General features: G+C 44.6%; 1 protein-coding gene across 15 annotated transcripts in view; it reads left to right on the top strand.

Annotated features, from left to right (window-relative positions):
• dmd (dystrophin) overlaps positions 1 to 27656 on the top strand; it is a 3042490-nt gene that overhangs the window by 1120285 nt on the left and 1894549 nt on the right. For all 15 annotated transcript variants that reach the window (XM_072513983.1, XM_072513987.1, XM_072513978.1 and 12 more), the window contains 2 exons: positions 17620 to 17721; positions 24570 to 24677. In XM_072513983.1, the coding sequence (XP_072370084.1) occupies positions 17620 to 17721; positions 24570 to 24677 (210 nt within the window). The remainder of the gene's footprint in view (positions 1 to 17619; positions 17722 to 24569; positions 24678 to 27656) is intronic.

The following is a 27656-nucleotide window of genomic DNA, read 5'->3' as shown; positions in this document are numbered from 1 at the left end:
GGCCATTTTTTGGGTAGCGTTAAAAGCAGTGGTCCGGGGAGAGATTATCGTGGATAGGGAAAGGAGGGAGGAATATGACCATTTAATGAGCGCGGTAGTGGAGGTGAATAGGGAGTACTCGAGGGTGCCCACCACGGAGGGATTGGCAAGGAGGAAGAAGTTACAGGGGCAATTCGATAGGCTGACAACGGGGAGGGTTTCCTCACCTGGAGAAAGTAAAGAGGCAGGCAGTGGAGGAGCCCCTGGGTTTGAAGGAGGTACTGGATAGTATAAGGAGAATTAAGTCAGGGTATGCGCCGGGGCCAAATGGATATCCGGTGGGATTTTAAAGGAGTTCGCGATGGACCTGGCACCGCATCTCTTGGGGGCGTTTAACTAAGTGCTGGAGAAGGGAGAGCTGCCGGAGACGATGACGCAGGCAGTGATTATGTTAATCCCAAAAAAGGGGAAGAAACCGGTGGAATGTGGGTCGTATAGGCCCATATCGCTGTTGAATACTGATGTTAAAGTGCTGGCTAAGTTGTTGGCGGGAAGGATGGAGGGTTGTGTCCCGGGGATGATTGCGGTGGACCAAACATGCTTTGTAAAAGGCAGGCAGTTCTCGAGCAATATAAGGAGGTTGTTAAATGTAGTCATGAATCCATCGGGAGCCCAGATACTGGAGGCATTTGTGTCCATGGACGCGGAGAAGGCATTCGACTGGGTAGAGTGACGGTACTTGTTTGAGGTTCTGGGAAGGTTTGGGTTTGAGCCGCAGTTTGAGACATGGGTGTGCTTGCTATATGTGGCATCGAGGCCGATTGTGCGCCGAATGACATGAGCTCATGGAATTTAGAATTGCACAGGGGAACAAGGCAGGGGTGTCTGCTGTCGCCACTGTTCTTTGCGCTAGCTATAAAGCTATTGGCAGTGGCTCTTAGGGGAACGGCAGAGTGGCAAGGGATTACACCGAAGACCTACTGTTGTATGTCTCGGACCTGCTGGGGAGCATGGGAAGGATCCTGGGCCTGCTGGGGAGGTTTGGGGTGTTCTTGGGGTATAAATTGAATGTCGGGAAAAGCAAAGTGTTGCTGGTGAATGAGTTGGGATGGTGAGACAATTTACGGGGGATGCCATTTAAGGTGGCTAGGGGTGGGTTCAGATACCTAGGGATACAGGTAGCGAGGGAATGGACGATACTCCATAAGTGGAACTTAACGGAGCTGGTGGAGGAGGCCAGAGAGGATCTCAAGAGCTGGGATACACTGCAATTGACTTTGGCATGGAGGGTCCATGCCAAAATCAAAGCCTACCGAGGTTCCTGCTTATTTTCCAGGCACTCCCGATCTTTATTCCGAAGGCCTTTTTTCGGAAACTGGACATAATTATTTTGGGCTTTGTATGCGCGGAGAAGGTGTCAAGAGTTAGAAGGACCCTGCTACAGAGGCAGCAGGCAAACCTGCTTCATTATTATTATTGGGCGGCAAATGTGGAAAAGGTGTGGCGATGTTGGGAAAGGGAGGGGGTAGAATGGGATAGGATGGAGGAGGAATCTTGTAGGGGGTCCAGCTTAAGGGCAATGGTTGGGCAACCTGTAAGATTTTCTGCAGCTGGAAGAAATAAAGTACGAGCTAAGGGGCTCAGCTGAAGGGTTTGAGGCAAAGTGGGGGATGTTCGTGACCGTGTTTGAGAAGTTGTGTGCCGCGGAGGAGGGTTGAAAAAGGGAAAAATTTGTACAAACTGTATAGTTGATTGTTGGGAAGCCTGTTTCCTGGTTTGTTTGCGTGTTGTAACTTTTTTTATATACGTTGATTACAAAATATATTTTTTTTCAAAATTCAGTCAAAGTTCTCTCAAAGTACAAAACATATTTAGTGAAGGCGGAAGTAGTACTTGGCAGAGGCTTTCACTGTTGATTATAAATGCCTGTGTGCTAATGGTCAGCCCATAAAGCGATAGTGTTTCCACTCCCCGAACAAAAGATACGATTCTTTGGAAAGATTTCCAAGTGTGGTAGCAAGAAGGAACTACCACGAGCTTCACAGCAAGGCCGGGAATGCTACTCAATGTTAATTGGTCCACAGGAAAAAAAATCCAGTTAAAAACTGTATACTGATCATAATTTTCACCATTACCTTTAGATATTTTATTAAAATAAGTTAACAAAGAGGTACTTTTCATGTAAATGCATGCTGTTGTGTCGAGTCTTACTGCAATGCAGCAACATTTGTGTGCGTGAACAAAATTACAGGAAAATGTTGTTGTAGTTGTCTCTAGACTGATGCTGCTTTTGGCTGCACAACTGTATCAAGAATCAGTGCAAAGATACAATGATGGGAGAATGTTGTGGTTGCCATATTGAGTCTGCTGTTCTTCCAATTTCCACCCTTCGCTCACATTCACATGACCCATCTCTGACTCTTCCGTTCTCTTCCTTGACTTCTCTGGTTCCATTTGTGACTGCACCCTTCTTATTCCTGATCTCTACCCATATAGCCTCGCTGCCCTCTGAGGTGTCCCCTCGTAGTACAGCTGTGATATTCTCCCTAACCAGTCACGCAAATCCACCACCCCTTTTACATCCCCCTCTATCCCGCCTGAAACATCTAAATCCTGGAACGTTTAGCTGCCAATCCTGTCCTTCCCTCAACTAGGTCTCTGTAATGGCAACAAGATCATAGTTCCAAGTACTAATCCAAGCTCTAAGTTCATCTGCCTTACCCGTAATACTTCTTGCATTAAAACATATGCACTTCAGGCCACCAGACCCGCTGTTTTCAGCAACATCTCCCTGTCTTCTCTTCCTCAGAGCCATTCCTGTCCTATTCCCTAGTTCTCCCTCAATGCTTTCACCTTCTGATCTATTGCTCCGGTACCCACCCACCCCTGCCATACTAGTTTAAACCATCCTGTGTGACACTAGCAAACCTCACGGCCAGGATAAGGCCATATATCACTTGTTCTTCAATTTTGCTTTCACTGAACACTGACCTTTGTTCTCCCATTAACACATTCTGCTATCTTACTTTTGTGCCATTCTGAGCACTTTTAGTCCTTGAAGCTACCATTAACACTCCCTTTGTCTTGTGCCTATATAAACGATAACGTTTCTTCCGCTCTTCAGTTCTGACTACAGACTCAGTTTGTTCTGCTTCTTTCTGCACAGGTGCTGCCTGACCTGCTGAATTTATCCAGAATTTTCTGTTTTTATTTTATATCAGATGGTGCTGGTTTTGATATTTTCTGCAACAAGCCAGCTTTGGAAAATAAAAGCTTATTTTGATGCTTCTACCAACATAGACAGTGCTAACATTGGGTGGAATTTTGCCATTATTTGGCAAAGTGCCATCTTAAGCAGAAAAAGCAGAGGTTAGACTGCCAGCAGTACTGCTGGGTTTGCCCTGCCAAATTTATGCCATAAATTGAAAGGGGCGAGTCCCACGATGTCAGGCTGCCCCACTAGCAACTCAGCTTTGTAAAGAGTCCGGGCGCCTTATAATGGAAGATAAAAATGAAACACCTACCCCATCCTTAACTATGGAACTCACTACCCCATGCACTTTCCTCACAGAACTCCATCGCCCCCACCACCACCATGGAATCCCCCCACGCCAGGCAACCCCACCGCACCCCTCCCCCCAAAAAACAGCTAGGATGTGGCCCTCTCCAACCTCGGGGTTGTACTCATCTGTGCGTGTCTGGCAGGTTCTGCTGGTTGGGTGCACATCATGGGGGGATATGTCATGATACATGCCAATGTGACCTCACTTTGACGTGAATGGACCATTTAATGTGGCGGGTCTATTGGGCATAATGCCTTGATAATATTTAAATTGATGCAAATCAAAATTCTGACTTTTTAAGCCGAGATTTCCATTACGGCATTGGAGGGGGCAAGAGCAGCCTGTCTCAGAAGTCACATGGGTGTAAAAGCTACTTTGAGACTCCCTCTTTGCCCACTCTATTGTTCCCGCCCCCAAAAAACAGGAATGGAAAATTTTCCCCTCCCTTGACTCTCAATGGCAACCTTAAATGTGGTGTGGAGTGGCTGGCGTTGGACTGGGACATGATGGAGCTACCCTCCGAAAGCTTGTGATTCCAAATAAACTTGTTGGACTTTAATCTTAATCTTGTGTTGTAAGACTGCTTACTGAACCTTAAATATATTGGGGATGGAATTTTTCTTCGGCGGTGCAAAATGGGAGATGATAAATCGGCGGCAGATTTTTTTAAGAGAAAGAAAATATTGTGGAGCTAGAAAACAGACTGTCAATATGTTATTGCCCAATTTTTGCTGCTGCTCAATGTCAATGTTTCATCCGATTTTAACAATCCCGAACCAGACCCCAATAGTGGCTACAATATTGGACTGAACCCCCAATATTTTATTTTATTTTATAAGCCTGTATGGAAAGAACGATTCACTCCAGGAGTGATTGCATGAAGAAATAGGTATTTGGTATTTTTAAAACAAAACTTTATTAGAAACGCAATATTAAACTCTTTAACATCACATCGGAAAAGAACAGCTTACAATTGTGCCTCAAACACAACTACTCAATTCCCCATTAAACAATAAGAAAAGAAACATACATCTCTCAATCCATCTTAAAATTAGCGTGGCAGAGAATAATACTTGCAGTAGTTCACACTGTTGCTTCACAGGGATCTGGGTTCAATTCCCGGCTTGGGTCACTGTCTGTGTGGAGTCTGCTCGTTCTTCCCACGTCTGCGTGGGTTTCCTCCGGGCACTCCGGTTTCCTCCTACAAGTCCCGAAAGTTGTGCTTCTTAGGTTAATTGGACATTCTGAATTCTCCCTCACTGTACTCAAACAAGCGCCGGAGTGTGGCAACTAGCAGATTTTCACAGTAATTTCATTGCAATGTTAATGTAAGCCTACTTGTGACACGGGTAAATATTATTATTATTATTTACTGAACAGATGTGGCTCCTGTTGGAACCTCTTCAGACTCTGGCTGAATGTCTTCAGAAAGCTGGTTCACCTGGCGTATTTCAGCTTCTTCCTTATCCTGAGACAAGATTGCCCTGCTTTAAATGTTATTATTCTTTTCATAACTATCCTACTGGGAGAGAAAACTGTCTTTACTTGTGGTCATTACAAGGGTTGTCAGACCAGACTTCCAACTCTTCTCCAAAACTTTTTCAAAATCTCTCTTTCTGAATCCCTTAGCTCCACCCAGAAATGATATCATCTCCCCAAGCTGAAAAGCAAATTAACTTTCCAGGCGAAAAGCACATTAGCTCCCTGGGGACTTTGCCCAGTGCCTTCTCGGCAGGTGGCACAGTGGTTAGCACTGCTGACTCACAGCTCCAGGGATCCAGGTTCAATTCCGGCCTCGGGTCACTGTCTGTGTGGCGTTTTCAGTTTCGCTCCGTGTCTGCGTAGGTTTCCTATGGGTGCTCCGGTTTCCTCCCACAGTCCAAAGATATGCAGGTTAGGTGGATAGGCCATGCTAAATTGCCGCTTAGTGTCCAAAAGGTTAGGTGGGGTTACTGGGTTATGGGGATAGGGTAGCGATATGGGCTTAAGTAGGATGCTCTTTCCAAGGGCCGGTGCACACTCGATAGGCTAAATGGCCTCCTTCTGCACTGTAATTTCTGTGATCTATGCTTAGCCCAGACTGATAAACACATTCCTCTGGTCAATTTCACCTTCTGGCTCCTAAAAGTTCCCAGACCCTGCAAACAAAATAATTTTTAAAAACATGACCACTGCAGTCAAACCCCAGGCTTTTAACCCTTAAATTGTACCAATATTTAGAATCCAATATTCCTAAAATCTTCCATTCGTCACATCAATTATTTAACACAAGCTTGAGAACTGCATGTGATAATGGACTATTTACAACAGGAAACGATGGCTCCCAACACTTCATTTTAACCCAGACAGACCAAATATTTTCTCCTTGACAAAGACAGATACTTCCAGGAAATAACCACAGTAACCACTTGAGGCTTTTGCAATAATAGATATAGCCACAAACTCCCAAAAGATTCATCTCATGTTGGAATTCTCATGATTTGAGAAGGGGTGGATCCTCGGTCTATCACACTGCCTTCAAGGAGACTGTATCCTTCTAAATTCATAAGTACATTATGTTCCATACAGCTGACAACTGTTAATTAAATCTAAATTTGATAATGGCTGTCATGATTCAATCCAAAGGTGCTCGCACTATTCATATTCTGAAGTAATTGCAAAATATTAGTCCAGTCAACAGGTGCAGCAGATTACATATTAAACTGAGAAAGTGGTGGCAGAGAAATCATACTCGTGAGGCGGCCTAAATTACGGCACATTGTTTAGAATGCTGAAGAATTCCAATCCTGGATGCCACCATGAAGATATGGGAAAAGAATGGGAAAGCGGAGTTGAGGGAGAAGGTCAGTTCTGATCTTATTGAATGTGGAGGAAGTTTTTGGGGCAGTTTGGCTACACCTGTTCTTAGTTCTTGTGCTCTTATGACTCATGGAAGTTGGCAGCACTGAAGTTAGGTATTGCTTTTTCACTCGATGGATCATACAGTTATGAAATAGGTTACCAGGCAATACAACAAAATGGACAGAATAAAGGAAGAGACAATTTTTGGGGGGAGACATAAAGGATTCAGAGGCATGCTTGAATGTAGGCTTGAGCTAACCAAAGGAGATGAGCTCATTCAATTGACTAGCTTTCCCTGTTCTTAAGTATTCTTTCAGCCTTTTATATCTCCAGCCAAGTTTCAAATTACCACACAGCATTGTTTAGTCAGGTTTTGTCTATGTCGTACTGAAGATGTAAAAGCTGGGACTGTAGTTATGGCTGATCAACTCAATTTCCCTAGCCGTTTAATACACCAATTTTTGATTTGTTATTATCTGCTAAGTAGATCGATCTTTTGTTTATGAAAGAATGTTCATTCATCCATAAAATAATTTGCATACCTTTAGTGTGTGCCAGATCATATTTTCCACTGAATACAAGATTGTAATTCCTCATTCAATACGTGCCTGTATTCATGCTTACCGAAGAAAGTGACAAATAATTCATGCAAAATAATTAGGAGAATACCAATTTGCTGGTTGCTTAAAGCACAAAGAAAATGTACATGGTCAGCTTAACTCTGTGTTCTTCTTAATTCTAACTGTAGAAATACTTTGCTATTAATGCACCATTTAGCGTATAAGCTATGAATTTACAAAACTGTTGGGAGTCTTTGTAGGACTTTCATGCCACCAGAAATTACACATCTGAACATGTATTTTCTAGCCTGCCATAACCCCACCACACACTCTCCGACATCCTTAAAAGACAATTTGGCGGAATTGGGAGAAAGGCAGGTTTCGGTGACAAGATTTACTTTCTTCTCATCTCAGATTTTATGATGAGGTGCTCGTGGCACATGTTTGGTATGGTGCAGTGCCTATTTCAAACTATTATTCTGCCTTTAATGCCACTCAGTTAACATCCAAGACACCATGGGCGGAATCCCCCCCCCCCCCCCCCCAAGCCGGGTGGGAGAATCGCTGGGGCGCCGTGCGAGTCCCGCCATGCCGCCTCGGCACCCGCACGCAATTATCCCACCCCCCCAAACCGGCGCAGCGAGAATCACGACTGGCCGCTGGGAGAATCGCCGCTCGCCGTTTGTAACGGGCAAGTGGCGATTCTCCGGCCCGAATAGGCCGAGCGGCTTGCCCAACATATGACAGCTTCCTGCCGGCGCCATCCACACCTGGTCGCTGCCAGCGGGAACAGCACGGGAACGCTGGGGGGGCGGCCTGTGGGGGGGGGGGGATTCCTGCACCAGGGGCAGCCTCAAAAGGGGTCTGGCCCGCGTTCGGTGCCCACCGATCGGCGGGCCGGCCTCTCTGAAGGAGGATCTCCTTTCCTCCGCCGCCCCGCAAGATCCATTCGACCTTTCCTTGCGGGGCGGCGTCAGGGAGGACGTCAACCGCGCATGCGCAGGTTAGCGCCGGCCAACCCGCGCATGCGCGGTTGACGTCATTTACGTGGCGCCGGCTGCGTCATTTACGCGGCGCCACTTTTACGTGACGCCTAGGCCCGGCGTGCGTAAATGACGCGACGCTGCTACTAGCCCCCCGGGGGCAGGAGAATAGGGGGCTAGCAGCGGCCTCCGACGCCGGAGTGAAACACTCCGGTTTTCACTCCGGCGCATGACTTAGTCTCCCGATGGGAGAATTGCGCCCCATGAGTGAAGGGGATAATTCTCATCTTGCCACTTGAGTGGACCTGATCAACTGCCTGTTATAGAAACATTGCAGGATCTTAATTTCCATTGAAATCAAGTGCTAAAGAGGAAAATTGCCCTGAAAATCATCAGCAAGAGGAGGTACACGATTAAGATCTTTAGTTGTAATGTTTGTCCCTGGTTCCTTTGAGGGTGAAGACTAAGGCTGTTATTCAACTCCATCAACACAGGCTGTACCCTCACCCACGTGGCTATCTTCAAGGGTAATCATAGACTGTAAATATTAATACATGTCAACTCAGAAATAAGAAATAGATGACAAATTGAGAGTAGCCCTGAATTTAAACTTCTAACCCGAAAATTATGCATTATGGTGACTTGAGTTAAATTAAATTGCATTTTTAGTAATTGGGATTCCAGTATTTTGGGGATAAGCATTGCGTCAACTTGAATGTCTCTGAGAACTGGAAGCCAATGTGCAATTAAACTGAGAGTCAATGTGAAAATGTCTTTTTTGTAATTTTGGGCTGTTCAATACCCCATCATGGAGCGTGCAACAAAAATGTTCGATACGGTTGTGGATTAGAAATCTCTGACAGTGATCCTGAGCGTTGAAGATGTGAGCTTTATTTCCTCAGGGGCTGAGGAAACTAGTTTTTTTTTTTGTAAATTTTAAAAATTAGATTTCCAGAATCTTAAAATCTTTTTTTGATTCTGCCTTTGAAGTAAAAATCATTTATTCTGAAATGGTTGCATATTATGATTATCTCTAATTGGTAATCCCCTCAAAAGTTAATTAGAATAACACAGCAGGTCTAATGTATACAGGTACCATAGCTAAATCATACAATTAGTTGAATAATAAGCGGCCCTAAATCTCATTTAAGGCAAGAAGAAGGCCTCCCATTGCACTTTTTGAAATTGTGGACCATGAAATAGAACTGTAATGGTGCAGGTACAAAACACCAGAAATGCAGCTTCCACTGAATTTTTGCTGTAGTTGATGGAAGCCTAGAAATATTAAAGAATCTTTCACTGCTTGTCATTTTGTTCTTAAAACACTGTCTGCTGTCAGATTAGGTGCTAATATGAATAAACAACTGAGATCACTACGAATTGTCTTCAAGGTTCCCTATTATATATTAGTTAGGATAGTATCAAAACCAATCTTTACTCAATCTGATATTTATTTACAGTGTGAAGCATTGCAAGCATGTGCCTCCTAACTTAATTACACCCTAGTTTGAGTGAGTGTCTCTTTATGTTTGTTAAAGTGAGACCCAATTAATGTCCTCCACCTACATACAATTGATAAACAATTGAAAATATATATTATAGTGTACCTAAACACCCACAACCATACACACTTGTTAATTCATTGCATACAATAATAAGTATTGCACACTAGATTTCCAGGAGAGTGTTCAGTTTTGGTCTCCTTACCTGAGAAAGGACATATTGGCACTGGAGGGAATGCAGAGGAGATTCACTAGGTTGATCCCAGAGTTGAGGGGATTAGATTATGACGAGAGGTTGCGTAGACTGGGACTGTACTCATTGGAGTTTAGAAGGATGCGGGGGGATCTTATTGAAACATATAAAATTATGAAGAGAATTGATAGGATAGATGCGGGCAGGTTGTTTCCACTGGTCGGGGAAAGCAGAACTAGGGAGCATAGCCTCAAAATAAGGGGAAGTAGATTTAGGACCGAGTTTAGGAGGAACTTCTTCACCCAAAGGGTTGTGAATCTCTGGAATTCCTTGCCCAGTGAAGCAGTTGAGGCTCCTTCTTTAAACATTTTTAAGAAAAAGATAGATGCCTTTCTAAAGAATAAAGGGATTCGGGGATATGGTGTACGGGCCGGAGAGTGGAGCTGAGTCCACAAAGATCAGCCATGATCTCATTGAATGGCGGAGCAGGCTCGAAGGGCCAGATGGCCTACTCCTGTTCCTAGTTCTTATGTTCTTATGTTCTACAAACAACATAGTATATTCTGTTAATGGATCAGTAAAGTATTTTGGAAATGCCCAAAGCAAACACACAGACCACCATTCCTTAAAATGACATCCAATTACTTGATAAAGACATCATATGGAAAGTGGAAAACCTGCCCTAACTTTCCTTATGAGGACATTAGGTTTACTGATTTTCCAATCCAATATTATTGGGATCCTGGAACTAGAGTGCACATCTCAGATAAAGTCCACTTTTTAGCCATGCATTGACAGTTTTCAGTCTCTTGTTGGAGGGTTGCGTCAGGCGTGAGAATTCCAATGTTTCAGAAAAATCATAAAAGCAATGCAAATGAGTTTTCTCTGGAACTTGTACAATCATACATAGCCACAACCTGTCTCAGCATTCCCTGTATGAACAATATGCAGTTTGCTCCTTAAGACAAAAGTTAGTTGGCCCATGATCGTTCACAGCTCAAGATACCTTGGTTAACTTGAGCTCAGCAGAGGCAGTTGTCAGGAGTAGCCAAAATTTTAGATCCAGAATTCGCAAAAAGTTAAGAAAACAGTATCACGTTCCGTGTCAGTCAGCCCTAAAACTGGCTGCAAGAATGCAAATCTTGTGATTAAAATAGAGTGATCACTGTTCCAAAATGAAATCAGATGAAAAAATGGATATTTAGTCACTTATTTGGAAAAGAAGCATGTTTTGCTATTATGGGTAGCATTATACAAGAGGTTCAAAAGTATTTGGAATTTTGTTTGAGTGTCTCTTCTTTTTTTCAGTCATTTGTATTCTCCAAAATAAAACAGCTTCTAGGGTAGTCATCAACCTTGATTTACTTTGGTGTTCATCAGTTGTGCTTATCAAAAAATTGGACAATTTCACCTGGTGGCATGTGCAGTTTGTAGCAAGAGGGAGCATTGTTGCATATCTTGGGCAATGTTTGAATCAGCATTAGAATTTGAGTTCTGGTGTTGTACTCCAGATTGCCAGTTGGTGAAGGAAGAATGCAAAGCCAGTCTTGGGATACATTTATTCAGAGGGTGAAACATTACATGTGTATATTATATATATCTTGAATCCACTCCAATTGTGTCAGTGTCTCTTTATATGTGTTCAGGAAACCATGCAATCAATGACCTCCGCTTGTATGTAGTTAATTTCAATGGATTCAATTAACATCCGGAATCCACTTATGGGAGTATCCGATGGCACTGAACCCGAGATGGTTTGCAGAAGGAAATGAAAATTTATAACATCTGGCTTTGTGGATAGAAGCGATAAGTTTGTTCTGAAAAACCCATGTGTGTTCAAATATAATCCATGAATGCAGCTTCAGAATGAATCAATGGTTTCTTTTGCTGTTTTGTATGGTCATTGTCGATCCCGTCCCCGTCCAATTTCCACTGTCATTTAGAGCAACAAACAAAAGCTTCAGATTGACAGGTAGATATCCGCTCCTTGGCTGTATATTTTACTTCATTCCAGTACATCACCTTAGTCTGTGTTGCCTATCTGCCCCTGATGTACATTGTATTCCTTAGTTTTTTCAGCATAATTTACATGATAAGCTTCAACAGTATATCTCCCAGAAGATTTGAAGTTCTATTATGTCACTTGGTGCAATTTCACTGTGAGCTTGTCATTTTGACAGTGAATGCTAACGCATCTGTGTGAATGTCAGCTCTGGGCATTGAAAACTGACAGTTGATATGTACAAGGTCAGTGTGGAGAGCTCTTTTTCCTATTCCTTTGGCCACTATTCATGAGCCAGTGTGAGACGGATGTGATTATGCACATGCATAAGCTTCAAGCATGCACAAAAGAGAACTGCAAGATATTCTATGACTCATCTCTCATTCTCACTCCACAGTATAAATATTTCCCACTTTCTCTGTCTGTTAGCTTTGACAAAGAGTCATCGGACTCGAAATGTTAGCTCTTTTCTCTCCCTACAGATGCTGCCAGACTTGCTGAGATTTGCAGCATTTTCTCTTTCGTTTCAGATTCCAGCATCCACTGTAATTTGCTTTTATCCAGAGGTTAAAATGGTTATCATTCGGATTAAGACCATCAATTTTTGTATCACCAGGCTCTTCATTTTTCTAGTATTATTAGATCAAGCCACGTTTGCTATGGCCAAAGGCAAATCCACTTTCCAATTGTAGATTTCCTTTTTGTTTTTGTCCCTTTCCCCCTGGGGAGGACAGGGGGCAATATATTTACCTGTGCACACTTGGAAGGTTCCCTTCACCTGGTTTCTGTTTCTGAAAAGCAATTGTAAACCTCGTCAATGTCACAGCAATTCCAAATGTAAGTGAACGATAATTATTTCGAAATATATTTAAATGAGGTTCCCAACCTTCCTGGGCATGTGTGATCCTTGTGTGATTCAGATTTTCCAGGCCTTGCGATATTTTGCTCCCACGTCACCATTGGCGCTCGTGCCGAATGCGGGTGCTAAATCACGCTAAATATCTTTTACCAAGTAAAAAACGGAAGGGGGACATCCAGCCAATTCTACTCCCAATTCTCTTCCCATTCTAATCTTACTTTAGGGAGGGTATAGCAATTCAGGGACATTAAATGATTATAAATTTTGGAAATAAATCCTTTTTTATGATGAACAAAGTCTGGCAAAGTGTCCAATGCCGGTATAGACGAAATAAATGGGAATGGGCCACATTAGATTAGAATGGGAAGAGAATTGGGAGTAGAATTTTCGGATGAATTTTTGAATTTATTTATATATAGCACGGTGGCACAGTGGTTAGCACTGGGACTGCGGCGCTGAGGACCCGGGTACGAACCACAGCCCTGGGTCACTGTCCGTGTGGAGTTTGAACATTCTCCCCATGTCTGCGTGGGTTTCACCCCCACAACCCAAAGATGTGCTGGATAGGTGGATTGGACGGGCTAAATTGCCCCTTAATTGGGAAAATAATAATTGGGTTTTCTAAATTTATTTTTTTTAAATTTAGAAATATAAAATGTTTGATTTACAAAATGAGAGCAATGCAAAGAGTATTTGGCAGATAAACAGTCAAAATTAGAAAAAAGATTGTTCCCATTAAAGTCTTTAATCTAAAGCATTCCAGTCCCCTGCTTTCCATAGAGAGAAAGTTGATTCAGCAAAGGTGGGGAAATGTATGCTTTCCAGAAATTCGTCTGAAAACAGAAGAAGCTGTCCATTTAAAGTGTAATTGAAACTAAGTCCAAATTTTAAGAGTAAAAGTGCAATGAGATTACAGATATTGAGCGAGTTTCTCTGGCCTCCCCGTGGTATGTTACTCGGTGGCGGGATCTTCTGGCGCCGCAGCTGTCGATAGGATTTCCCATTGAATGCACCCCACCCACTGAGAAACCCACAAAAGGGGTGTCATCGGTGGGACTGGAAGATCTTGGGTAGCTAGGGATGGATTTAAGTGTATTGTGGTCCCCGCTCCCCATTGGTTTAACATTTGGGAGCTTGGAGTTAGTTCAGGTTTGTAGGTCCTGACAAGGTGCGGGGATTCAGGATCAACAGGCCGAGAGGGAGGATAGTTGGAGGAGATTGACTTTGGTGGGGTCTCCGATGTACCCAGAGAGCCTGTAATGGAGGTTCCACACTCTTTTCCCCTAACCCTAATCCTATGCACTTAAAGCTACCAGGCTTCACACATAACGTGAACCTACTCCTGCCACAGGTAACATGTCCACAGCAGTGGGATGAGGCCTTTAAATGGTCATTAATTCCTACTGGCCATTCATGACCTAGTGTGAGACAGATGTGATTGTGCACTCGTACAAGTTTTATACATGTACAGAAGAGAATTGCAAGATATTTTAGGGCAACCTTGAGAAGGAGGAGATCTTAAAGTCTTCAATTGGCGGAAGGGTGTGATTCCCCCGCCACACATATGATTGAGGAGGTGCAGGGGCAGGAGATTTTGGGCACAACACCCATTGGATTTTACCTTCCCCCACCCCCACGCCAACTTCACACCCATCGTCGAGGAACATAAAATCTCGCACATGGATGGAACTTGGTAAATGCTGACTGCTGGTGTTAAAGTATTGATGAGTTGGTATGTAGATTGTTGGCAGAATATTTAACTGTGATGTACTTTTTTTTGAATGGAAGCACTTCCCCTGTACTTTTTCTCTTCTGTTATTGGTTTGTGTTGATAAATTGTGCTGTTAATCACATTGAATCAGGAAGAAACTCCCTCTCGGTAATAATTCCTGATTTATTAACGACCTTGAAGTTTATAACTACCTTGAGAATGCAGACCTTTGTACGTAACTGCTCTTTCTATTGTTTGTTTTGTTTGTGTGGAATTTTATTTCTGAAGCAAATACAATCTGTATTCTGAAATGCTTGTGCGTTATCCCCTTCATATCCACTGTAGTAATGCTGTTGCAATTTCATATAAATGAAGTAAATGCTGGTCTCCATTTTGCATCATTGTCCAGCCTCTAGTGTTTATTTAGTTTACTAAAGTGGAGCAAAAAGATTCAGCAAGAAAAAAACTTCCCTCCAAAATCCTAAGTGTATGAAATTTAAAAAGTGAATTGAGTTTCATGCAAGCCCATAAAATGGATTCTCGCAGTTTGAATAAGAAGCTCACAGAAAATTGGAGTTGAAAGTAATCAAGCTCCATTCTGTTCACATTTTTGAAAAATTGTACATTTACAGAACATTTTGTTCCACCAATGTAAAATTGTTAACATAAGAACATAGGGGGCAGCACGATGGCACAGTGGTTAGCATTGCTGCCTCATGGCACCGAGGTCCCAGGTTCGATCCCAGCTCTGGGTCACTCTCCGTGTAGAGTTTGCACATTCTCCTTGTGTTTGTGTAGGTTTTGCCCCCACAACCCAGAGTTGTGCAGGGTAGGTCAATTAGCCACGCTAAATTTCCCCTTAATTGGAAAAAATGAATTGGGTATTCTAAATTTATTTTTAAAAAACAACATAGGAATTAGGAGCAGAAGTAGGCAATTCAGCCCTTTGAGCCAGTTCCTCCATATAATCAGATCATGGCTGATCTATTTCTGGCCTCAGGTCTACCTCCCTGCTGTTCCTCATATCGCTTTACCGTGTTTCTAATTAGAAAAGTCCACTGCACTATCGGACAACGAGTTCCACAAATTCACCACTCTCTGTGAGAAGTAGTTCCTCTGCTTCTCAGTTTAAATCTACAGTCTCTCAACCTATATCTGTGACCTCTTGTACTAGATTGCCCCATAAGGGGGAACATTTGGTCTACAGCTACTTTATCAATTCCTCTTAGTATTTTATATGCCTCAATCAGATCCCCTCTCATTTTTCTCAACCCCAGTGAATATATGCCCAAAATACTCATCTCTCCTCATACATCAACCTTTTCGTCCCTGAAATTAATCTGGTGAATTTACTCCAATGTCACCACATCCTTCCTCCAATAAAGAGACCAAAACTGGAGACAATACTCCAGGTGTGGTCTCACCAACACCCTATACAATTGCAACAACACTTCTGTACTTTTATACTCTAGTCCTTTTGCAATAAACACTAAAATTCTATTTGCCTTTTTAACACATGCTGTACCTGCATACCGACTTTCAGCGATTCATGAACAAAGACACATTTTGAATCTGCCTTCCATTTAGGTAATAATTTTCTTCTCTGTTTTCGGCCAAAATGCATAACCTCACACTTATCCACATTAAACTCCATCTGCCAAATTTTGGTCCATTCTGCTAGCCTATCTCTATACATCTGTAAACCTCCTCTTCACTGCCTGCTTTCCCACCTATTTTTGTATAATCTGCAAATTTTGCTATGTTACACTCCGTCCCTATTTGCAGATCATTTATTTAGATTGTAAACAGTTGAGATCCGAGGTCTGACCCCTGCCGTACCCTGCTACTCACTATTCACCAGCTAGAGGACCATTTATCCCCATTTCTGTAAAGTTCAGCCAATCCTCAAGCAAGTTTGTCAAGCATGATGTACCCTTCATAAAACCATGCTGACAATGGTGGATTGAGCTATGTGTTTACAAATATTCAGTCACCCCCTCCTTAATGATTGATTCTAACAACTTCCCCACCATAGAGATCAAGCTAAGAGTTTCCTACTTGTTGCTCTACTTTTGACACCTAATTGAAAGAGACAAGCAATGTAGTAAGCAAACGCCCTTAATGTCTTGTTTATCCCATTATTGTACGAAGTCTTACAACACCAGGTTAAAGTCCAACAGGTTTGTTTCGATGTCACTAGCTTTCGGAGCGCTGCTCCTTCCTCAGGTGAATGAAGAGGTCTGTTCCAGAAACACATCTATAGACAAATTCAAAGATGCCAAACAATGCTAGGAATGCGAGCATTAGCAGGTGATTAAATCTTTACAGATCCAGAGATGGGGTAACCCCAGGTTAAAGAGGTGTGAATTGTCCTGAAGGCCGCCTTGGACAACGCAGAATCGCCGAGCAGAAACTTATAGCCAAGTTCCGCACACATGAGTGCGGCCTCAACCGGGACCTGGGATTCATGTCACATTACATTCATCCCCCACCATCTGGCCTGCGAAATCCTACCAACTGTCCTGGCTTGAGACAATTCACACCTCTTTAACCTGGGGATCTCCACATCATGGTATCCCATTATTGTTCGACTTCTGACTACTGTATCCCCTCCATTACCCATTCAGCTACAAATACAATTGCACCAATAAAATGACTAAGTCAAGGTACTTTTCACTTTTTCTTAAATGTATAAGCAAGAGCAGAACTCTGCTGTTGTCACCATGGAGTCTACATGTGGGGGTATACCTTTGGTGGTACTTGAGCGAATGGGAGTAGGGAGGATGATGGTGCAGGTGCATCTATAACCTGAGAAATGCAGGTGGAAGATTGGAGATGCCAAATTTTGCTTTCAGTGGGAAAGCATAAATGGTAGCCACAGCAGCTAAGTGTGAGTGCTGTTTTCTAAACATTTAAGGAAAGCATCTTAAAAGTATTTCTTTTTTATCTTCAGTGTTCCAACCCATGATTCTAGCCTGGATGTCAAAACCCATCTCCCTCCATCCATTACATGTTGGGACTCACTTTTGCCTTTTGGGTACTATATGTCTCAACATAGTGGGGTCTCTAGCCTCCTTAAACTAGAAGAACTGCTCACCTTAACCTTCTTCCACCATGTTATTGGCCTTGTTTGGGGGTAGGGAGAGGTTGCGCTCCAAATGTGACACCTGAAAATGCCCACAGAAAGCTGAGAGATAATGTATCGAGGTAAAGGCGGAATATTTGCCCGTTCTGGTGGAGTGCTGTCGGTTATGGTTGAGAGTTATGTTTGCGTCCCCCCAAAACAACAGAGCGAATCTGAGGCCTTAGTGATGTTTCTGATGGGATTCTGTGTATGTTGGAAATGCCTAGAATTAGGGCAACAGCTTAACCTTGAAATATTCATTAAAAAAAATAATTTTCTGAAATACTCTGTTGGTGTTGCAGGTTCTTGGCGAGAGATGGGCAGCGATATGCAAATGGACCGAGGAGCGCTGGGTACTGTTGCAAGAGATTCTTTTTAAATGGCAGTACTTTACTGAAGAACAGGTAGCTTACCCTACCAATTACCTTTCAGATGCACAGCCTCAGTTCATATTGAAGTAGATTTCTGGTAAAGGAATCATGTGGAAATATCTTGAAGTAACCACATTTCTTCACATTCGCTGTGGTCAATCTCAGTATACTTTTCTTACACCTGTCGCTAACCAAAAGCTGTTTTTGATTGTGGTAGATATATGCTCCATCTGACTCTGTTTTCCAATGCAATCAAGGCCTCTTGTGGACTTTTTCTTCCCCCTGGTAATGGCCCTCTTGCATGAGCTGGCAGCAAATTCGAAGGCAGTTGTGAACCCCTTATCATCACTGCCAATGAATTAATAATAGTACCCCTGTTACATTAAAATGGTAAAGCTTTCGTCCATCCGCCCACAGCATGATTTGAAGAAGGGCAGGGAATTTCCTGGCATCGTGGACAGCAATTTTGCATTAGGGTTAGGATTAGAGTTAACCCTCCCATCTAACCCTAACCTACCAGCTCCACAGAAAATAATTCAACTCTTCATTACGCTCCATGATTTTTTTTGGCATTTTATATAAAACGGTTGTAGCCATGTTTGCTAATAATTACAATTCATGCAGTTCAAAGTTATTCTTTTTTTTAAATGTATTTTATTGCAAACATGTATCAAAATAGGTTACAGTGAATAAACACCCCAGGAAACAGACTTCCCAACAATCAACCATACAGTCTGTACAGATTTTCCCCTTTTTCACCCCCCCCACTCCCCCACGATGAACAGCCCCTCAAATACAGTCACAAACATCTCCACCTTTCCTCAAACCCCCCTGAAGCCCCTTAACTCATACTTTAGCTTCTCTAATTGCAGGAAGTTGTGCAGGCCACCCAACCAAGCCACGACCCCCGGTGGGGATGCTGACCGCCACTCCAGCAAAATTTGTCGCAGTGCAATCAGAGAGGCGAAGGCCAAGACATCGGCCTTCCTCCTCTCCATTAGCTCCAGCTTCTCTGAAACCCCAAATATCGCCACCAAAGGGTCCAGGTCCACCTCCTCCTCCACTATCCTGGCGAAGACTGCGAACACTCCCGCTCAGAATCTTCCCAATTTTTCGCAACCCCAAAACATGTATGTATGATTCGCTGGCCCCGCCCACACCTTTCACATTCATCTGCTACCCCCTGAAAGAACCCACTCATTCTTGCCTGAGTCATATGCACCCTATGCACCACCTTAAACTTTTTCAGGCTCATCCTTGCACAGGAGGAGGTCCCGTTTACCCTACGCAGTGCCTCACTCTATACTCCACAATTGATCTCCTATCCCAACTCTGCTTCCCATTTCTGCTTGATCTTCACCACCCGCTCACATCCTTGCTCCCCCAGCCACTTATATATATACCCAATTCTTCCCTCCCCTTCCACATCTGGAAGCAGCAGTCGCTCCCGGCAACCTAGGGAACCCCCTCCAGACCTTCTGTGCAAAGTCCCTAACCTGCAGATACCTGAACTCACTCCCACTTGGCAGCTGTACCCTCTCCCTTAGCTCTTCCAGACTGGCGAACCCTTCCTCCAAATACAGATACCTCACCTTGACCAGCCCCACTTCCCTCCACCTCTTGAATACACTATCCATCCCCCCCGGGCTCAAACCCATGATTCTTGCACAGCGGCGATAGCACCGACATCTCTTCCACCCTAAAATGCCTCCTCAACTGATTCCACATCTTAACGTGGACTGCACCACGGGGCTCCCTGAATACCTACTCAGAGCAATTGGCAATGCTGCCATCACCATAGCCCTCAAACTAGACCCCTTACAAGATTCCTCCTCCATCCTAACCCACTCTACCGCTTCTCTTTCCCACCACCGCTGCCCCTTGTTCACATTCGCCGCCCAATAATAATGAAGCAAGTTTGGCAATGCCAACCCTCCCCCTCCCCCCACCACCACTGCCTCTGCCTCTGTAGCAGGGTCCTCCCCACCCTCGGCACCTTCCCCGCCCATATAATGTCAGAAATGATCGTGCCCACTTTCCGAAAAAAAGGCTGTTGGTATAAAGATCGGGAGAGCTTGAAAGATAAACTAAAACGTCGGCAGAATATTCATTTTCACCACTTGGACCCACCCTGCCAATGTTAAATGCAGTGTGTCCCACCTCTTAACATCCTCCCTGGCCTCCTCCACCAGCTTTGTGAAGTTCCACTTATGGAGCCCCGTCCATTACCTCGCTACCTGAATCCCCAAATATCTAAACCTATCCCTCGCTACCGTAAATGGCATCCCCCCTAAATTAGCCCACTGTGCCAGCTCATTCACCGGGAATACCTTGCTTTTTCCTACATTTCGCTTGTACCCCGAGAATCCTCCAAACCTCCCTAGCAGGCCCATAATCCTTCCCATACTCTTGAACGGATCGCAAACATACAACAAGAGGTCATCGGCATAGAGCGACACCCGATGCTCCCTCTGTCCCCTTATAATCCCCCGCCACTCTGCCAACTCTCTGAGAGCCATTGCCAATGGTTCTCTGGCCAGCGCAAACACCAGCGGCGACAGCGGGCAGCCCTGCCTCATACCCCTGTGTAAGACAAAGCTTTGTGAGCTCATATCATTCGTCCTGACCCTCGCCCTTGGTGCCACATACAGCAACTGCACCCATGCCACAAATGTCAGCCCAAACCCAAACCTTCCCAAAACCTCAAATAAGAACCGCCACTTCACCCGATCAAATGCTTTCTCCGCGTCCATGCACATCACCACCTCTGGTACCGGTGCCACCGACGGATTCATCACCACAAATAACAGCCGTCTTATATTACTCGTGAGCTGTGTGCTCTTCACGAAGCCTGTTCGATCTTCTGCAACCACCCCTGGGGCACATACCTCCATCCTCCCCGCCAATAACTTAGCTGATACTTTCACATCCGTGTTCAATAGTGATATGGGCCTCTGGGACCCACATTCCAGGGTACTTCCCCTTTTTCGGGATTAGTGCGATTACTGCCTGCGTCATCGTCTCCGGCAACACCCCCTTCTCCAGTGCTTCATTAAACGCCCCCAACAGATGTGGTGCCAGGTCCGTCGCAAATTCCTTATAGAATTCCGCCGGTAGCCATCCGGCCCAGGGGCCTTCCCCGACTTCATACCCCTGATACTATCCAGCACCTCCCTCAGCCCCAGGGACTCCTCCAACGCCTGCCACTTTGCTTCCTCCACCTGGGGAAATGCCAGCTTGTCCAGAAACCGTCCCATGTCCCCCTCCTCTCCTCCCGGATCTGCCTCTTAAAGTCCCTGGTATTACTCCTTAAATGCGTCATTTATCTTCCCTGGCTCTGACACCACATCCCCAGCCCCAGTCCGTATCTTCAATATTTCCCTGGCCGCAGCCTGCTTCCGCAGCTGGTGCGCCAGCATGTGGCTCGCCTTCTCCCCATACTCATATTGCACTTTCTTTTCCCTACACAGTTGCCCTACTGCCCTCACTGTTGTCTGCCTGTCAAACTGCCCCTGCAACTATTTCCTCCTCGCCAATCCCTCCACGGTGGGCACCCTCAAATATTCCCTGTCCACCCCCACTATCTTCCTTACAGACGGTCATGTTCCTCCCCCCTTTCCCTATCCGCACGGGTGTTAAACAAAATAATTTCACCCCGGACCACTGCCTTCAGTTCTTCACAAAAAATGGCCGCCGACACCTCCCCATTCTGATTCAACTCCACATACTCCTTAATCGCTGCCCGCACCTTATCACAAAAACCTCCATGCGCGAACAACCCCGAGTCAAACCCCCACCCCAGTGTCTGCTCTCATCCCGATCTAAACAAAATCTCTAGCCAGTGGGTCACATGGTCCGAGATAACTATCCCCACATACTCTTCTCCCTCCACCCCAACCAAAATCTTCCGACTCACTACAAAGTAATCAATCCTCGAATACACATTATAGATGTGTGAAAAGAAAGAATACTCCTTTCCCCCTGGGTTCTGAAAGCGCCATGGATCCACCATACCCATCCTCTCCATAAACCCCCCCAGCTCCCTTGCCATTCGTACCCTACCCATTGACCTGGGGCTCGACCTATCAACCCTCGGCTCTAGGACACAGTTAAATTCTCCTCCCATGATCAACTGGTGCGTGGCCAAATCCGGGATCGCTGCCAGCAACCCCCTCATAAAACTCACATCATCTCAATTTGGGGCTTACCCATTTATCAACACCATCGGTGTCCCTTCCAATGCCCCACTCATAATCACATATCTCCCACCCAGATTGTTCACCCCCTTCGCCCTCACAAATCCCATTTTTTTTGCTCATTAAAATCGCTACTCCCCTCGATTTTGAAACAAACCCTGACTGAACATCCAGCCCGCCTCACCCCTTCCTTAACCTAACCTGGTCCTTCATACAGAGGTGTGTCTCCTGCAGAAAGACCACACCCGCTTTCAAGCTCCTGAGGTGCGCGAACATCCGTGACCTTTTAACTGGCCCATTCAGTCCCTGGATGTTCCACTTTAAATCCCCTCTACCGTCCGTCATCTTCCCCACTTAACTCCCGCCCCTTTAATTCCACCCTATACCTAGCCCATCACCAGATGGCCCCTATCTCCGCCCATGACCATGTCATCTCTCACCCCCTGCCACGTTGCAACAACCCTCCCCCACCCTTTCCCCCCCAGCCCCCCCCTTCCACCTCCCCCTCCCCAGCCACCCCACTTGGGCTTCTCCCCCACCACCTCACTTCTGTTCACCAGCATAGCCTGCTAGCACAGCAGCCCCTGCCCAAAGGCACTTACCAATGACCTCCCCTTTCCCCCTCCCACTCCTCAGCTCAAGGAGGAAGTCTCCCTGGTGACCTTATCCTCCTCCACCAAACAAAGACTTCTCCTGAACTCCAGGCAGCCTTCTCCAAAAGCAAACAAACAAATGTTAAACATAAACAGTCCCAGAAAACAGGACGGGGAGACGGGAACTTTCATCCCCACATAAACTTTCCACCCCTTACAATTCCAACAGTAAACAGCAAAACCCCTCCCCCCACCAAAAAGATGAACATTCCCAAATCCCTACCTCCACTTCAAACATGCTCCCAACCATTACACAGTGCCAGCACCCCGATTCCCAAGCATTGTCCACTCAGTTCCCACCAGTTTATGCTCCTTAATGAAGCCTTCAACTGCTTCTGGCGTCTTGAAATAATACTCCCGGCCTCCGAACATCACCCATAATTTCACTGGTACAGCACCGCCTTGGCCTTGTTGAAGCTTGCCCGTCGCTTGGTCAACTCGGCTCCAATGTCCTGATAAATTTGGACCTTACTCCCCTCCCAGCCGCAGGTATGCTTTCCCTTGCCCATCGCAGAATCTTCTCTTTCTCTTCAAATTTGTGGAGCCTCATGATCACTGCCCGCAATGGCTCCCCAGCTCTGGGCTTCTGCCTCAGGGACCTATGCACTCGGTTCAATTCAGGCGCCTTATCTAGCACCCCTTCTGCCACCAGCCCCGCCAGCATCTTTGAGATGTACCTCGTGGCACTCACACCTTCCATTCCTTCAGGCAGGCCCACTATTCGCAGGTTCTGCCTTCTCGAAACATCCTCCTGCTCCTCCACCTTTGCCTTCAGCGTTTTACAGGGGTCTCCTAAGAGACCCACCTCCGCCTCCAGAGTGTTCACACGATCGCTGTGGTCCGAGATCACTCCTTCAATCTCCTGAATCTGCGACATCTGCACCTCCAAACACTTCTCCACCCGTTCCAAAGAACTCTTCAGGTGTGCTACCACTTCTTCGATTGCCTTTCCGCGATCCTTCTGCATTTGTTTCCTCTGCTGATGGAATTCAGCTTTAATTAAGGCCATCAAGTCAAGTTGAAGTCTTCCAGCTTGCATCAGCCCTTCCCCCACCTGCATGTTTAAAGTCGTTGTTGCTCTTGCTGCAGCACAAGTCTGCTCCATCTTTTCAGCCAAATCTGTTTTCTGCCGGATCTGGTAACCAGCAGACATACCACTCCCGGGGGAAACTGCTCCAACATTCACCTACGTCTTTTCATCAAAATTCCACCCAGTATTGGGTAAAATGGGCTCTTTTCTGTGGCTTTAAGTAGGAGTTGCCCTCGATGTGACCACTCACTCCGTGGCCAACACCGGAAGTCTCCAAAGTTTTTAATTATCGTGAAAGCCGTCTGAAATGTTTTTGAGAAAATGATTATGGTGCTGTATTAAGAAAACTTAATTTTTTTCCTTATCCCTGTGGCCCAAACAAAATATATCCATATGCCATGAGCTGAAAATGGTGCAAAGGTATTCAAAAGCTCTGGTCATATCATTGCTTCGAAAAATAAATTCATATGGCTAAAATAAATATTCTGTTCCCATACTTAAGACAGAATAGCAAGGCCGATCGCTATGAATCGAAAATATTTGGAGACAGTTCCCAGTATTCTGGGTTTTGCTGCAGCCCTTTACTAAGTGCTGGGAATTTTCAGTTTATTTGACATGGTTTGGGAAATTAGGACTATAGTTTTATGCTATAACTATATCAACTTTCTGGATAAGCAAGCATGTGATTTCCTTATGCTGAACACCTAATCATAGTAACTGGCTGATCAATGAAAACCAGCGGGTAACTTACCGCAGTTAAACTCTTGGAGATCAGCTCTGCTTACTCAATATGGTAAATTGGTGCTACATTTCATTTTGCCTTTACTACAAAGAATCTTCATTTCCATGTATTTTTCTGAAATAAAATGTTAAAGTTTGCTGCTGGCTTAATACAGTTTCTGCATGTACTATGAGAAACGCATCTGATATATTAATTATTGATTCATTTTCTGCCACCTCCAATATCAGTGTTATTAATGTAAACCTTCCTGTTTGTTCTAGTGCCTTTTCGATGAATGGCTGATGGAGAAGGAGGAATCAGTGAATAAGGTTCAGACAACTGGTTTCAGAGACCAAAATGAAATGGTCGCTAATTTGAGAAAATTAGCCGTGAGTGCAATACTTATTGAAAGTAATCTTTCATTCATGCATTTGGTTAATTATCAAGTATGCAAATTGCATTGTAACGAATATTTATGTTTCTGATTTGGCTTCAGGCCAATCGACATTCAACAAACTGCTCTGAAAACTCTGCTCACATTTTTAAAAGCTGTGACAAATTCTATCACACCGGCTGAGACAATCCACAACATTCTAAAACAACAACATTTCCAACAACATTCTTGTGCCCACTGGGTCTGTTGTTTTTGGCAGGAGGGCATGCAAATTAGGGCAGGTATCAACTCACACTACCGTCCTGCCCACCCCCAATCTCCCCTCCCACAGGATGGAGGTGGACAAGCGCCGACCATAATTAAGTAAATAATCAAGAGTTAATTGAGCTTTCTTACAAGCCAATTGATCCCAATTATACATTGTGACACCATAATGCAGCTGGTGTAGGCAGTCTGGTGGGAGTAGGCAGCCATCTTTAAAGCAACAAAACCCAACATTTTTGATGGGTGGGAAAGACGGGGGGATACTATTTTCAGATGCCTTTGCGCATCACGGGCAACTCGTCCAAGACAGTACTGTTAAAAAACATCACCTCCACACCCCGCTCACCTCCATATACTGCCCAAACTGCCCCCTCCGCCCTCACCTCCGCCAAAATCCTGGACTTATCTTGCTCCAGAATCCATTGGGCTTTCTTTTTGGGCCTGTTTGCAGTCCCAGCAATATCCTCTAAATCACTCTTGACACTGCCGGCTGGGACTGCTGGAGCTGTCAGCCAATCTGATTAGCCAGCGGCACCTGAGGGTATGACTTGCTTCCCAGTGAGGGCTGTAAGTCCTGCACTGCACCAATTTAGCCTGCCCGCAGTACATTATGGCTGTTCTATTGCTGCTGTTTTCTATTTGATACTTTTAGCGGGGATCAAAATGTTGAAATCTCTTGTATTCAGTGTCCTGATCATGTTTTTGGCTGCCTAATAAAGGCAAAATGTGTCTCAAACAAAGTCAGGAAACAGTTAGCAGGACAGAGAGCATCCATTGAGAAAACACAAGCCAGCTGCTGTTTAAGACGTACACCTCACTTGGGAAGAGCCTTATCTTGATTGATTTGGGGAAAACAAACAAGCAAAAGGTCAGTCAGGAAAGGTTTCTTATCCCTAAATAAGTGAGGCAGACCTTTGATTATCAGGGATACTGTTTGTGCAGGACTTCATAGACTCTAATGTTGATGGCTGGCAGATTTATTTTTGACTTGTCTTATCAGCACCGCCACACTGCGGTGTCATTTTTATTCTATCAATACTCTGCAACATAATTTTGACTCCTCCAATATGGAATGATGTTTCATCTACCAAAAGCACTGGGAGGGCTATCTCAACTGCGGGATAACCAGGTCCAATGCAACTCCATAATGTAGCCATCTATTTAGTAGGGACCAGAATGCATTAGAAGCCCATAACAAATGAGCACTTGGGTAAAAGTATAATAGGCCTCTGGATCCTTAAATTGTGTAAAGTCAGAGGTTTGGGAGAGTGGGGGAAAAAATAACCTGCACCTTCCTGCAGGATTCGCAACTTATGTTTCTGGTGCACCGCACATGCGCAGCATGACGACCCGGAAATGCGGGCATTCAGGCATGCATGCTGGAAGCGCGAGGCCAGTATTCTTTTTTTTTTTTGTTTGCTTAAGCCCTGCGCTGCTGAATGAAAAATCCAGTTGCAGCACTAACTTGGGCCACTTTCCTGGACATTTGGTGAGTTTTTACATCTTTTTATTTACACGGAAATCTTTCAGCCTAGCAGAGGCAGGACACATTTTTTGGTCAGTTAAAGTTTTAGATTATTAGTGTTTAGTGTTTATAAATATTTTTAAATGCAAACAAAATGAAAGGAAGATATATATATTTTTTGAACTTTGATTTGTCATGAGGCTGTTAATTCCATTAAAGGAACTGTAATGGATAGAATTCAGTGATCACTCGCTAACGGGTATGATTGTCCACCTAAGATAATCAGTGTTGCTGGCCACGGATTCTGTTTGTCCTTGCGTGGCTCATGAGTCGTATCTTCAATCATTCATTTGGAAATAGTTTCCAAAAGGTGGAATTGGTACTTGGACGCAAGTCGCAGGTATTCCTTTCACAGGCTCGTTTTCTGGGCCTCCTCTTGCCATATGGTGTTCTCGAAAAATTGTGTGACCCTTCAATCAGGAGGATCCTCCAAGTAGGCCTCTTCTGAGCAAATGTCTCCGCAGCATTGATATTAATGTTTCATTTCTTGAAGTAAACCCACAAGGTGCCTTTGTTGAGCTTCCTTTGTACTCCTCTTGTTCAGGATCCTTCCTTGAGCTGGGTGAAGAAGATTTACTTTGGTAGTCAGGACTCTGACATCCTAAGCATATGGGCGGCCCAATGGAGTTGGTTTCGGATGATCATGGCCTCGATACTGGTGCTATTGACTCCTTTAAGGACACTAATGTTAGCATGCCTGTCCTCCCTGCTGATTCAGAGTCAAAGTACATTTGGAGTTTGCAATGTATTTTAAGCTGAGATGTTGATGAGTCTTCCTGTGATTACCTCAATGATTACTTCAAATGCTTTACAAAGTTTAATGCCTTAGTTGATGTATGCAAGACTCCTGTAAGCTAATGTGAACTATCTGTCTGACAGGTTTGCAGAGACCCAATCACCCATCCCTAAGAGTGTACTGCCAAAGGACATCCTGAAATTATGTCAGAGGAGATATGTGCCAAGGCACTGCGCTCAGCAGCTGCTGTTTTTGGACACTGAGCTTGTCAATTAACAATTGTCAAAACTCTCCCCTCCCCCTTCCCTCCCTCTGCCCTCCATTGCCTTGCCCCCACGTCCCTCCCTCTCCTCGCCCTCTCCCCCCACCACTCTTCCCTTCCTTCTCCCCACCTCTGGTTCCCTCCCTCCCCTTTACAAATAGACGGGACTGTTGTGTTTAAGTGAGAA

The sequence above is a fragment of the Scyliorhinus torazame genome, chromosome 8, assembly GCF_047496885.1.
Source record: "Scyliorhinus torazame isolate Kashiwa2021f chromosome 8, sScyTor2.1, whole genome shotgun sequence".
Lineage (NCBI taxonomy): Eukaryota > Metazoa > Chordata > Chondrichthyes > Carcharhiniformes > Scyliorhinidae > Scyliorhinus > Scyliorhinus torazame.
The sequence above is the reverse complement of the archived record's forward strand: the minus strand, read 5'-3'. Positions and strand labels throughout refer to the sequence as shown.